Source organism: Neopsephotus bourkii, unplaced genomic scaffold (genome assembly GCF_033783945.1).
Source record: "Neopsephotus bourkii isolate Nb327-2 ecotype Australia unplaced genomic scaffold, CSIRO-AGI_Nbou_v1 NB_1279, whole genome shotgun sequence".
Lineage (NCBI taxonomy): Eukaryota > Metazoa > Chordata > Aves > Psittaciformes > Psittacidae > Neopsephotus > Neopsephotus bourkii.
In genome coordinates, this window is record NW_026901764.1 from 2,021,614 (window position 1) to 2,036,466 (window position 14,853).

The following is a 14,853-nucleotide window of genomic DNA, read 5'->3' on the forward strand; positions in this document are numbered from 1 at the left end:
TGATGCTCACAGGGAGGGGAACAGCCCCTCACCCCAGAACACTTCCGGGGATGGGGCAGCCACAACTTGTCTGGGCATCCTGTTGGATGGGGCTTGGAGCAACCTGGTCTAGTAGAAGGTGTCCCTGCCCATGGCAGAGGGGCTGGAACTGGGTGAGCTTTAAGGTCCCTTCCAACCCAAACTATCCTATGAGTATATGATTTCCCACATCTCCAGCTGGTGCTGCCATGTCACTGTCAAGTGACACTACAAATGCTATGGAGCTGACATAACGTCCTGAGGGTACCCCTCAGGCAGCAGTATGTGAGCAACTTTTCCCTGTGTGTGCATGCACGCATGTCAGTACAGAAGGGAAAGCAGTGTTTCCCTGCATTATGCATGCGCATGGTTGTTGCCAGACCCCTCCACCACACTCCGCTCCAATACCATGGTCCACCTTGCTTTTGCTATCATTTATTTAGTAAGGGCTCACACTGTGGCATTTATCCCAACTGTAGCTTGTAGGACTTGCTAATACAGAGGGAGAGCAGAGCCCTTTAAACTCCCCTAAGAGGAGAAAGAGTGGTGGGGGTCTTGGGACAAAGGCTCCCTGTATGGTCCTCTCTGATGCCAAAGAGCATCGCTTTGCTTCTGCCCAGGTTTGGACCCCTCTTGTGGGTGCCCAGTCATCTGAAATGGCTGCAGTGCTGGGCTGTGGTGCTTTTCCCTTTCCCATCCTTGAACCCCAGCTCCCCTCCCTCCCTGCCAGCCCAAGCAGCACCCCTTGTTCACTAGCACATCTTCGTAATTCAGGTGTGAAATGGTAAAGTTTCATTTTGGAAAGTTTGAACAGTCTGAGCTGCAGGGTAGTTAGTGCTGCTGCTGTCAGCTTTCAGGGGAAAGGGAAATAGCCATGCCCATCCCATCCACTTTTGTGGAATCTCAACAAAATTCCCATGCATTTCTGTGTAGTTATTTTCTCCAGCTAATTGTGTTCTGCACAATCCATCACAGCTTCAACTATGTTGCTTCAGTAATGGAAACAAGTTCAGAGAAATTTCCCCATGTAGAGACAGAGGTACTTATTAATGTGCAAATTGAAATTACTTACGCTGAAGATGCTTGCAAACCGTTTTCTACCAGAACTGCAGACTAATTGGTTGATCTGCAGAGGGGAAGAGTTCCACTTGGAGTGGAACACAGCCTTTGCTAGAAATAAACACAGGAGAAAACACAGAGAGCTATGATACAGCACTCTAGGTAAGCAAAAGAAGTTTGCAATGTAAGGAAGAAACAATGAAGAATTGATTTGCTCAAAGTTTCTCTTTGTTGCCATGCCTTCCAGACAGCGAGTATTGTCTGCTCACTCAGTGTTCGAGGGCCTGTTCCCTCTTCAATCCAATGTTCAACTTTGGGCTTGGAGACCCCCTGGGTGGAAATGTACATGGGCTTGAAAAGACTTTTGAAATGGGTTTAATTCAGATCTTAAGTGAGCCTGGTTTGAACCTGGCTCCTCTTTCCATATATCCGTTAGTCCTAGTGAAGAAAGGGGAGCTCGGTGGAGCCTAGTACTGTAGGCTTGAAGGATCACCCTGCTTTAGACTTCAAAGCACATAAACTTGCTGCCAATCAGCTGCTACAAGGTGACATGATCCTGGGTCAGGCCTTAACCTCCCACCCCTGATTGTCCAAATCCTTTGGGAATGCACTGTTGGCTCATCTAGGGTAGGCTGGAAATAGCAGCAAAACTACCCAGTCCTCTGGACCTAAGCAATCCCAAGTTACCTACTGGTCTGGACTTGGGGTAATTTCTGCCTGTGCTAAATTAATTCCAGGGCCATCAAGGATTTTTGGCAGTGCACAGATAATTTAAGTCAAGCATCTGTGTTGATCTTTAGCCTGTCATCCATGTTCAACTCTCCATCACTTTTCCCCCTTCCACTGCTTCAATGGTTACAGTTCACAATGTTTATTACAGGGTTTTTCTCATCTGCTTGGTTGAAAAAAGCTGGTAACAGGCTAAAACTCTGAGGCAGCTTGCTTTCTTTCCCGGGATGGTTAGAGGGTAAATCCAAAATGACAGAGAAATAAGGTCAGAAAATAATGAAATGTGGCTTAAGAGAATATGCCACTTAACCAAGGCAGATACCTACCGTCTTCATAAGATGAAAAAATGAAAGCCACAGTAGAGTGCAATTCAGATCTATCCTACAATGAAATATAATGGTATAAGTGCGTTTCTGCAGAACACTTGTCATGTAATGAGTGTATCTTTGGTGGCCTCCTGCTTCTTTTATTTTTGTTGTTGTTTGTTTTGGGTGGTTGTTTCCAGTGTCTGTGGCTGAGCTCTGGATGTTTGGGCCTGGTACACTCACAGGGTTATTGCCTTCAGCTGCCAGCTGTGTGATGGTCCCCAGCAGGACTGGCTGATGATCTGGGCTGGGCACAGGTGTGTAGATTACAGCTGGTGCTCCGCTTGGCCTGCTCCATGCCATGGGGCCATCCGTCTGGCCACCACTGGCAGATGTGTCAGGGGCTCTGCACTGCTCGCTTTGCTGTCCTGTGAGCCGCAGAACATGGGCAGCCCTGTGCTCCTCCAGCTGCTTGTGAGCAGCACCTTTGTTGGGTGGCTTTTAGCAATGGTGCACTTGCCATCTTTTGCCTTCTCGGGCAGCCTGCCAGTTCAGCTGATGGGGGATGTTCTGCCACATAACCACAACTGCTGCTTCTGCCAAATAACCGAGGACATTGTGTGTAAAAACATGTGCACAGCACCCAGGGGAGCTATAGGCAAAGATCTGGTGCTTCAGAGATCAGTGCTTAGTCTGAACGTGTTCTGGACTCCTCTTCATATTTTATGGAACTTATCTCACCTCCCATAACAGTATGTGTCTATACAATATGTGGTTTGTGTGTTTGTTTTTTAATAGAAGGGTCAGGATTTAATCTGGAATGCCGTAAGAAAGGTGTTGTGGGGATACCTGGTATTTTTGCTTATCCAAACCTCCTCCAGCATCCAGCCTGTTTTTCAGCATCAGAGAAGTCCCAGCATAGCCTTCATTTCAAAGATGACTCATTTCCTTTTCTGTAACACTCTTGCGTATTAGTGCTAATAATACTTCTACAGGTGGAAGTCATTGTTACAAAGGACTGCTGATAAACTTACTCATCCTACTTTGCCTCTCAGATGGAATCACAAATGGTAGCCTCCATGTTTTATGTTCTGTTGGAGAGAGTAATTTTGTTTTCAACCCTGGAATTTAAGTAACTTCCAAAGATGTGCTTGCATCCATTTGGAAACCAGTGGCATTAACAACATTTAAGATGCTTGTGCTTGAGCCCTTGTAGACCGTGAGCAGTCTGGGGCAGGTATTTGCTGACTGCCCTGTGCCCCATGTATCAGGGTGAAGTAGGACCTGCTAGGTGTGTCACTGGTGCTGCTGATAATAAGGTGGTAATGTGATTCGCCTGATGAGGGATAAAGGATGCAAAGGCACCAGCAGTCGCTTTTCCAGGCTCTGCTGCTGGCTGTAAGCCTAGCACTTCCTGTGGCATGTGCTTTGCTGTAGAGAGGGGGGTGGAGGAACGTGATGTTTTGGCTTTTTCCTGATCCTGATTTGTGTATTCTGACGTCTTCATTTTAATTTGAAGCCATTTTTTTTTAATGGCTGGTGGGCAAGCCAGGGATGCCATGTGGCTGGTAACAAATGTGGCAGCGGATGATCATGTTGCTGTTCTGGCATATGGCTAACACCAGCATAGGAAGGATGTTATTTTAAGACCCCCTCCTTTGGTAGCGGAAGCGTGAGAAGCAGAACAGCGAGCTGTCTCACACAGCAGCAGCTGAGCTCTCATGGCAGACATCATGGCAGACATCTAAACTGATTTTTGTATTAAAAAAAGAAGGTTTGCTTTGTGTCGTAGAGCCTGTTTTGCATATGTCTGGCTGCACCATCCAAAGGGAGGGAGGGACAAATACATCCTCTGGAAACAGCCTGGGTGACTTTTATTCACATCCTTCTCACTGAGGAATGCTGAGACTCCATTGCCTTTGGGAAGAAGGTGATGAGGAGCAGAGGATTTCAACCTGGGCACTGCTGAATAGGCTGCACCTCTCAGGCATGCTGCCCAGCTTTGCATCTTGCCTCTGCTTCCCATTGTTATTGCTTGCAGTGACCTGAAAATGCAGCATTTCCCCCCAAAATTACTACGTTGCAGTGCTTGTTGAGTTATTAATTAGTTAGCTATTAATTGGTAGCTAATTAGGTCCTTGCTTAAATCTCTGGTGTCTCAAGTAGTGCACAAAAGCCTTTTGTTGTTGAGAGTTAGGCAGGAGATCTGGTACTTTCATGTTGCCCATCCAGTATTTTCTCTGCTGCCTCCCTGAGGACGTGAAGGTTATTATTTAATACCCACAGTGGTGGCGCATCCCGACTGGATTCCCACAGCATCTGGTGCTGTGGGTGGAATGGGAGCTGCTGGGACCAGGAGAGCTGGTGCTGCCCTCAGAGACCTGCTGCGTGGAGCTGGGCAAGGCAGTGATTTGAATGTGGTGGTGGAAAAACTTCTCTTATAGCTGTTTGCAAGAGAGGGGTTGTAAGGGATGGAGGGGTTGTGGCCCAGCTGTCCATCCCATGCCTCTACTGCTGCATCTCGTCAGTGAACCCTCTTTTGGTCCCACTTCTGATCAGGCTACAACATGGTGCAGTTGTACTGCTTCCTTCACTGACTGCGCTAATGGAAACCCCTTTAATAATTCAATGAATTCTGCACTTGGGATGGTGGATTTTGCAGGAAAAAGCATGTAAATAGAGGCAGGCTGACTGGGTATTGCCCATGCTGACTAACAGCCATGTGGCCTTCCCTCTCCCCAGATAGTGATGTACATAGGCCAAGTCTCCAAGGACATCCTGAAGTGGCCTCGGCCCCTCTCACCACCTGTTGTCAAGCTGGAAATGAGGACGGACGCGGAGTATGGGATGCCTTCCACCCATGCCATGGCAGCTACCGCCATCTCCTTCTCCTTTCTCATTGCAACCATGAACCAGTACAAGGTAAGGGGTACAAAAAGAAAAAGAGAGAAAAAAAGAGTTAGAAAAGCATGTGTCTGCTTCCAGCAAGCTACAGAAAGCCAGCCAAGTCAAAGCTGTTGCTGCTTCCACAGGAGCTATGTATTTATTCTCACAGACATGTTTTTCGCTGTGGTTATCCATAGCTGGCTGATAATAGACACAAGAAGAGCTTCAGCGGAAATCTCCTTTCTTTAGCATGAATCCCGTCACCGCTGTGGGTGGGCTGCGCTGCGCTGCACTGCCCTGCCCTGCCCTGCTGAGGTTTGGGGAGTGCACTGCATTTTGTACACAAGATGACCATGAAGGGAGCCCTGGTTCTGCTGGGGAAGATGCCCAGTGTCAACATTTCATGCTCACCCTGTGCCTGCCAAGCCAATGCTGTACATTGGGAAATGATGGCTCCTAGGGAAACCAAAGTAGCTTTATGTAGCCTGGATTTTGCATGATGCAGAAAAAGCATCCTTGGAAATTCTCTGGCTCTAACTTGTTTTAGACTAATAGCATACAACATGATTGAAAGCTTGTTTGTCAAAGCATTAACAGCAGTTTCACTGTGCTGGCAGTACACTGCTTGAGGAGAGATCTCAATTATTTTCCCCAGACCTTCAGCCTTTAATCCTTCTAAAAGGTTTATTTCTCTTTTCTCCCCAGTGATTATTTTTGTTTCATTTTGTGAATCCAAACATGTATTTCCTGTATTTCTAGCAATAATAACTTCCAGGCTGCATCATATTTAAGCATGTTTCTCAGTCCTCTGAGGGGTATTTCAAAGATAGACCAGTGTAACTAAGAGGGCTCACAATATGGCCAGGGGTCTTGCTGTCACAGCGTCCCTGGGTGTCATTCCTTCAGTGCCAGCGTGTACGCAGGGACAAAAGGTGGCCACCTTTTTAGTGCAAGGTGCTGTGTCCTGGGGCTGTAGCTCGTACGAATGGAGATTTCTGAATTGCACCAATATCTTCGAATTAATTTAACTTGGAGACTCCTCTGGTCCTAGTCATGAAGCAGTGGGCTTTGTTTCTGCCCACAGTGCAAGCATGAGTGAGCAGGTCAGTGGTGCCTAAAGCTGCACTTCCAGCACTCTGCTCCCTGGTAATTGTATGGTAACTGGTCAGAGCAGCTTGGCAGTGGGATGAGGATAGGCAGGAGGAGCCATAAGGTGGGATTTGTCAGCCCTAGAAAGCCAGATGCATCCCATGTGTAGAGCTGTCTGAAAGACCTGGTCAGCAGCACTTCTTCCTCCTCCTCTATTGATAAGTTCTAGTGGGACACGCAGCTCTTCACAGGCTGTCTTGTGCTTCTTGGGACCTGCCGTGAAACAACAAAGCTGCTGTAAAATAATTAAATGATTTGATTGCCTCTGTTAAGAAGGAAAAATCTAGGAGTACATTATGTGGCTATCCTCTGAAGCTGCCCAGGTCATCAACTGCCAATGTGGAGCAGCTCCCACGTGGCCTGCTGAGGGGGAAATAAAGTGGGTGTAAACCCTCCAAAGTCTTAGTGGATTGAGCAGAAAACAGTGTTTTATGAACCAGGAGTGACATCTTCAGCCATGTCTGAGCTCTCTGTCCCAAGGGCTGGAGTACCCCAGGGAGGAAAGGGTCAGAAGTGAGTTGTTATGCTTAGAATTTCCACAGACACATTTTTTCGCTGACCTGTGGCCACCCGTGTCAGTCATCAGCCTCTCGGCTGTACAGGCTTGATGTCAAATCGGGTGAATTGATTTCATTTATTTGTATTTTGGGTTGGTTTATTTATTTATTTTTTTCATAAAACTCTCCTTTATAGACTGAAAGGAGCCCACCAGGATACTCAGTCGCAGAATTTGAATGAGTGGATTAAGGGCTAATATGTTAAGCTTATTCTTTACCAAATGTGTTTTGGTTTGGGTTTTGTTTTCCTTTTTTTTTTTCCCCTATTTGAATGTTGATTTATCTCAGCACTTCTTCCCATGGTCATAGGCAATTCAGAGAGGAATTAAGCAAAGCCAGCTGTATAAGAACATGAATAATCTTTAAGTATCACAAGGAAGAGCAGTTCTGACTACGCTAATAGCTGGATTAGTTTCAGCCCAGTCGTTGATTTTCCCCTCCAAGCCCGCTGCTTGAGGACTATTGATCACACACTTTCTTGTCAGTCCCTGAAGATATAATGCTCCCTTTGGGTAATTCAAGGCAGTTCAACCTCAGGCATTTCTTGTGCAAAGTGCTGTAACTTTTTTTGCTTAAGGCTTTTATCACTAACATGGATTTTGCAGGTAGCTATTGTGGGGAAAAAACCTCTGCAAATTTCCCAGGCTTTCCCACACTAACACCTTCACAAAAGCGGGTACCACAGAAAGTGAAATGGCCTTTCAGCAGGATTGCATGTTGGCCAATTGAGGTCTCCTCTAGGGTCATGTTAATCTCACTGGGGAAGCAGATCCCAGGAGATGCTTCCCAATTGAAATCCTTATGTTACTCTGGCTGTTTGGATGTTTTATTTCAGGTATATACTGATGTTAAAGTGAATAATGGTGTAATCGGGTGTATTTATTTTTCCCTTTTCACAGTATCCATTCGAACTAGGTCTGGTAGCAGCATTTGTGTTCTCGACGCTGGTGTGTCTCAGCAGGCTCTACACAGGGATGCACACAGTCCTGGTAAGGATGCCCTGTGCTGCCCTGTGCCGGTCGTGCCTCCAGCTCTGCTTACCTTTAGTGATTCCTATCTCTCACTCTTCAAGGGATGTTCATCCTGCCTAGTCCATGTCACTGACGAATACAGGAGTCATGCCACTAAAGTTCAGGCTGCCTGTTCAAAGGCAGCTGTGAGGAAACCCTCAGGCTATTGCTATTTGTGTCTCCAGGGGTACTATTTATCCCATGAAGGAAGCGGCGGTGTGTGGGTTGAGGAACTGGGTGAGGTTGATGTGGCATCTGAATTGTACTTCTCTGTTTTGAAATCGTAATTGTATGGAATGCACTTGGGCAACTGGCGCTGCTCTTGAGCTAAGCCTTTTGTGCAATAGTATCACTGTTGTCAGCAAGAAGTATTCCAGGCTGGTTTAGCCTGGGAGTGTCAGGGAAGGAATAGCATGTTGGTGAGTCACGCTGGTGACCAGTGGGGAGCAGAGGAGAGGCTAACACATGACAAGTGAGTTGCCTTTGGGGGACTGCGGGACAGCATGTCTCCTGTTAACATATAAGGCTACGGCACATAATACTATGTCAAGCTTCTAATTTTTAGTGGGAAGGAAATTCATTCTTAAAGGACTAAGATGCACAAATATTTCATCCAAAGAAAAAAAATCATAAAATATCCATGACTTTATATGACAGCCTTGATGGCCACAGTTGTTTAGAGATGTCGTCCTGCTTTAAGAACATATTTCAGTGCAACTTTGATTATGCAGTAGCTGCTTTGTTTCTCATAAGAGGAAACATTATTGATCTGTTATATGCAGTGGTCAGAGGGGTTGTCCAGCTTTCTAAGTATAGATAAAAACTCCCAGCTACTTCCCTGCAGGAGTTTGATACGCATTGTTGGTTGTTTGCATATGCATAAATAATTGCATTTCTTTACCAAGTATGTTTGTAATAAGGAGACTCAATGACTGTAAGAAAGGGAGTCCTTGTGAGATTATCTATAAAATAGAGCTTGACCTTCCCTTCCAGGCCCAATGGATCAAACTATATATAAAATCAAAGCTGGAGACACCCTTTCTTGGCTAGTGACCTTAAGTCAGTTAAAAATTCTTGGCATACTTCCCTTGCTGGTCCATCATAATGAGGCTTCTCTAAATTTAGATGGATTTTAGGGTAAAGAAGAAAAAGTTCTTTGTGCCTTTGACATGATAAAAAAGGGCTTTAAAAGAAAAAGCAGCTCCTTACTTGAAGTGTGAGCACTGCTGCCTTTCAAAAGGATGAATGTACTTTGCTTTGCATGACATGGTGGGGACGGAGCTGGGGAAATGCCTGGTGATGACAGCTGCCCAAATGCAATCCCTCTCTCTGTGGCCACATTCCACCTGCAGTGACAGGTTCCTTTGGGAAAGAAGTGCAGTTAAGAGATGTTTTCCACACTCGGAGGGATGGCTCCCCCCCCCCGTGCTGCCCAACATACAATGGGGCCAAGGCGCAGGAGCTGCTCAGCCAAGCCAGCAGCTGAAACAACCTCTGTCTAATGGATTCTTAACTGAGTTATTAATAGAAAATGAATGCTGACAGGATGTAATTACGTATTAAGTGATCATAATATTTTAGGAGAGCAAATGAATGGGTAACATACTCACTGACTTAGTGTAACTGAATTTTTCCTCTTTGAGGAACCAGAGAAGGAGTGGCAAGGAGGTTGCATCATGCTTCGCTGTAGCTGAAGCTCCACTCCGCAGGCTCATCTTCTGTAGTCTTGGCTCTACAAATCGGTCTGTTTCAGCATTGCTAGTGTTGTATTTGGATCAGGAGCAGCCTCAAAAAACACAGTCATGTCAGTAAAAGAGGTGTTGCCATTAAAGACCTTCTGGAGAGGCATTAAGCTGGTATGGGGCCTATCTGCACCATTATAACCATGTTGAAAGGAATACTATGTGTAGGGAAAAGGGAATAAACACCCGTTTTGTGGGCTGTTACCAGGAGAGCATCACCTAGCTAGAGGGTGGGGTAGAAGCGATGCACTTGCACTGCTAAGAGATAATTACAACAACCCACCTGCACCACCTCAATGTGGGAATACCCCGTGTGCATGAAGAAGCAGAGGAAAGGCAGGGTCCTTCTTTTTAGGTCTTAAATGATGGAGTCAGAGAAGCTGACAGAAAAGAAATCTGGAATTACCCGGGAAGGGAAAAGTAAGAATTTGGATGCATTTTGAAACAACAAATCTGTAACTTTTTAGAAGTTATTTTTAGGGAACAAAAAGCGATTTGAGACAATAGGACTGTTTTGATGGTGTTTATTTTTTCCCCCAGAGAAATCGTATTTTAGAAAATACCCATTTACTGTCCATTTTAAAACTTCGGCCCAATTTCTGGTTTGTGCTTCAGCAAAGTGAACAAGTTTTTCTGTCTCACCACTGCTGGAGCATGTTTGAGTCATCTTGTATTTGAAATGATGGGTTATGGTGCTCATGTTAGTGCACAGTCTTTCAAGCTCAAAGAATGGTTTGGGTTGGAAAGGACCTTTAAAGATCATCTGGTTCCAACCTCCCTGCGAGGGTTGATTTGGGCAAGATCATTGCAAATCCTATCAGGAAGAACTTCTGAGGGCAGCCCCCAAAGCAGGGGGAGGAAGGGAGGCTTTTAGCTGTCATTTAACCCTTCAGGGTCAGAAGTAGATGTTTCTTAATGCACCAAGGATTTGGATTTAGTGTTTGCTGTGGTGGCAGAGCTAGGTCTCCTTCTGGCTTCCATGCATGCTGCCCTGTCTCCAGCCAGCAGCAGGGGCTTGGGGAGGCAGCCGCTCACTCCAGAGCCACAGCTGATGTTGTGACAACGTGAGTGGTACTGCAGCTTCCCCTCTCGCAGCCCTGAGTTAAAAGAAATAATGTCCTGTACTGGCCAGCGTGGGTAGGCTAAGGGGAGAAGTTAAAAGGTCACTTTTTATGACCAAAAAGAAACCTGGAAGCTGTTTCTCTAAACAAAGTAAATTGTTTCTTCCCCCCCCCCCGAGGTGCACTGACTCAGTGTTGGTGCACCTATTGGTGATCACACCCCTGGGAGAGGGTTCGCTGCAGCCCCCAGGCTTAACTCCTTTGTTGTATCTGGGTTTTATTTACTACCATTAATCCTGAAATTAACTTAAATATTTTAAAGCTGATAAACAAACAATGAACAGGCATCACTTTATACCCTGTGACAGTACAGTCCTCGTGAGATGAAACAGTAACCTCCAGGAGCAGAAAACAAGTGAGATTTTTGTTTGGGAGAGTGAGTAGCATCTCGCACTAAATGAAAGCATGAAGAGGGTTCAGGCAATGAGTGATCATATACATGACAATAGAAAAAGTGTTACTCTTTCTTTGACTGGCAATATCGTGGAAGATGCTTGAGTACCACTGTGTTCGGTGCGCTGGTTGGTTATTTTGGGAGTATTTTGCAAGTGTTTGCAATTCCAACCTTAGTTGCAATGGGAAGAGCATAGAAGGGTCTTGCCTTCAGAAGGCTTTTTCAGTCCTAAACCAAACTGTGCTGGGACCTTGTGAAACAAAAAACCCAGCCCGGTGCAAGAAGGACAGCAGTGGTGCTGGTACCCATGGACCATGCTGATACTGTGCTCACTCAGTGATGGGCAGTTTTGCTTCTGAGGCATCACATGCAACTGGGTGTTCACCTCATTTTTATTATTTATATATTTTTTAATGTACCTGTAGCACAGGAAAATATCTTGAACGACTTGCAGTGTGAGAAACCCAACAGTGGCCTGCTCTTTAGGCAGCAAACCAAAATGACAGGTCTAGTTAAAATCGATAGACGTGAGGGTTGCCCTTGTGTCGAACCCAGGCAGATGCTTGTCACTGCAGAGGAGGCAGGAAGTGCTGTATGGGAGCAGGGCAGAGATGCATGGCAGAGAAGGAGCTTTCTGGGAGGGATGGAGCCTGTGGAGCACTTGTCTGTGCTTTCGAAGCTGGACCATCCCAGCAGGGAAACTAGAGGGTTTAAGCTTTGGCGGCAGTGCAGCACCTTGAGCAAAATTCGTGCCTGCCCTCATTTAAAAATGCCTTTATAATTGTGGGTTTGGAGAGAGGCTAATGTGTTTACACAGGCAGACAGGCAAGAATGTGCTTCCTGGGAGTGCTGACAGCAGCTGGGAAAAGTTAAGGTCCTGCTCCTGGGTGCACAGTAGGGAGAGTCCAGTAAAGCAGTTTTTCTCACAGAAATCAGATCCATCCTTCCTCTTCCGACCTTCTCCGTAGTTTAACGGGTGAGGGGGGTTAATCATTAGTTCTGCACTGCTAAATGTCTTTGTACGGTGTTGATCTTGAACTCCCATGCTTCTTCTGGGTATTCAGAAAATCAAACTTCTGCCCATGCGTATCAGAACTAAAGAGAGTCACTACTGGTGTCTGTGTCTGGGTACATCTCGCACTCTCCAGAAGCTTCTAGTAAGGAATCTCCAAAATGAGAAACCCATATATTAGTGGATGAGAGTGCAGGGAACAGAACAAACCACCAGTCTCCCAACTTTTTTTTGATCAGTAAAAACTTCTGAGCATGCACCCTTAATGTATGCCTATTTATTTATGAATTACATACCTGTACTGATACATACAAAATATAAATTAAAAGGGATGAAATAAGCACTACCTTTAAAATATTTTTCATGTTTTGTTACTTAGTAGTGGTGCAAAAGGTATTTTCTTCCCACAGCATGACGGGTTTCCTTATGCAGCCAGTTTCAAGACTGCTGGTTAGGAGCAGAACTGGTTATCTGAGTCCTTCTTGAAAACTACAGGAGCTGTGTTACGGTATTGTGACGCACTGTATGGTTATAAAGAGCTAAATTTCACCCGTACTTGTGCAGTGCATTTAACAAAAAGTCATTAAATATTTCTGTTGTGGAAAAGTCCCCTCATTCCTGCCTAACTGTAAGTGAAGTTCTTATAAATAATTCATTTTAGCCTGTGACCAAGCATGGTAGGAGTCAACTGTCATGACTCAGTGAAAAAGATAGAATCTTGAGAAGAGGACATTTCTGCCCATGACTTTGCAGTGCATTTCATGGTCAGAGTACAAACTCTGCTGCCTCCTGAGTAATGCAAGGAGAGCAGCACAGGGAAACTTATAATATTGCTTTTTGTCTGGCTGCTCTCATACAGAGGGATTTTGTTAGGGGTTACCTGCTTGTCTCCTTTCCCAGCCATGCAGCTGAAAACAATCAAGTTTTCAAAACACCTTATTTGCCTCTGTTAATAAATCAGGTTTTAACTATGCACTTGCCTCAGGCACTTTACTGTAAACCAGATTTCAGAGGCTTGGGCAACCAATTTCTTCCTGATGTATTCCTGCCTGGTGGTGCATACCTCTCACCATGGCTGGCAGAAATCATGGCACATTGCACAGCTCTGCACTTTTCTCCCCTGCAGCCTGTGTCCCCTGAATGCTTGTCTCTGACAAAAGACAGCATCTTCCTATTTATGCAAAGCAAGCAAGTGATAATCTCACCATTATGATGAAATTGCCTGTAGAATTATGGGAGGGGTTTGTATGGAGGCAGCTTACCTGAGATGGAGCTGTGCATGGGCCTTTTCCATTGAGGTCATAGTTGGAGAGTGCCCTTAAAGCATAAAGGCAGATGAGGGGGAGAATCTCACTTTTTTTAGAGGAAAAGTATAGGTCGACAGATACATTCACATGGGCAGGGCTAAGGCTGGGTTTATGGATTGTTGCATTTTGCTTAGTACAGGCTTCAGGTTGTCACTATGTGTGGACAGTGCCATTGCTGTGATTTCAGTGCATTCCTCCACTGCTACCTACCCATGAATGAGGGTAGCGATCTTTTATGATGACCCGAGAATGTCTGTTTTACCTCCCAGGTCTCACAAAGCTTTTAAATGTGATCTCTTTGCAGGACGTGATTGGCGGAGCACTGATTTCGGCTGTGCTGCTTGTGCTCTTGTATCCTGCGTGGGACATGATAGATCACTTGCTATTAACTAGTCCCTTCTGTCCACTGCTTTGCATAGTTGTGCCTCTTGTCTTATGCTACAACTACCCCAAACTAGACTATTACAGCCCTACCAGGGGAGACACCACTACTATTTTAGGAGCAGGAGCTGGAGCAACTGTGGGATTTTGGTTAAACAACCAGTATGCTGCACCAGCCTACACCAGCAGGAATTTTCAGCTTGGATTTCCTCTGATCACCGGTAAAATAGTGGTGGCTGTGCTAGCCAGGTTCTTCGTAGGGATCTTTGTTGTTCTATTGACACGACAGCTCATGAAGAGTGTGGTTCTTGGCATGCTGGGTTATCGATACAAGTTTCCCATTGGTGACCTGGAAGCACGGAGGCGACTGGAAGTCGAAGTCCCATATAAATTTATAACGTACTCCTCAGTTGGCTTCAGTGCGACTGTGATTGTGCCACTGCTGCACAAGCTGTTAGGATTGATGTGAGTGCAGTGCCTTCCTTACCACGTAATGTATGGCACGACCATTTCAGAGACGTGATGAGTCTGTGGAGGCTGGTAACTTGACCAAAAAGTGTTTTATTCCTTTGCACTGGTGTGGTGGTTGACCCTGGCCCACCAGAGCCACAATATCCCCCCCTCCTCAGCTCAACAGGGGAGAGAAAATATAATGAAAGGCTTGTGGGCCAAAACAAGGACAGGGAGAGATCACTCAACAATTACCATCATGGGCAAAACAGACTCAGCTTGGGAAAAAAAATTAATTTATTACCAATGAAATCAGAGTAGGATAAGGAAAAATAAAACCAAGTCTTAAAAACAGCTTTCTCCAACCCCTCCCTTCTTCCTGAGCTTCACTTTACTCCCAAATTATCTACCTCCTCCCTCCTAGCAGTGCAGGAGGACAGGGAATGGGGTTGTGTTCAGTTCATCACATGTTGTTTTTGCTGCTCCCTCCTCCTCAGGGAAGGACTCCTCACACTCTTACCCTGCTCTAGCCTAGGGTCCCACCCATGGGAAACAGTTCTCTACCATCTTCTCCAAAGAAAGTCCCTCCCAGAAGCTGCAGCCCTTCACCAACTGCTCCATTGTAGGTCCCTTCCATGGGGTGCAGTTCTTCAGGAACAAACTGCTCCAGCGTGGGTCCCTGATTGGTTGCAAGTCCTGCAGCAAACCTGCTCCACCACAGGCTCCTCTCTGC

General features: G+C 45.7%; 1 protein-coding gene across 2 annotated transcripts in view; it reads left to right on the forward strand.

The window, feature by feature from the left end:
- Positions 1-14,473, forward strand: part of SGPP2 (sphingosine-1-phosphate phosphatase 2) — a 36,381-nt gene extending 21,908 nt beyond the window's left edge. For both annotated transcript variants that reach the window (XM_061365148.1, XM_061365149.1), the window contains exons 3-5: positions 4,854-5,033; positions 7,603-7,692; positions 13,594-14,473. In XM_061365148.1, the coding sequence (XP_061221132.1) occupies positions 4,854-5,033; positions 7,603-7,692; positions 13,594-14,139 (816 nt within the window). In that variant the 3' untranslated portion in view covers positions 14,140-14,473. The remainder of the gene's footprint in view (positions 1-4,853; positions 5,034-7,602; positions 7,693-13,593) is intronic.
- The last annotated feature ends 380 nt before the right edge of the window (positions 14,474-14,853 follow it).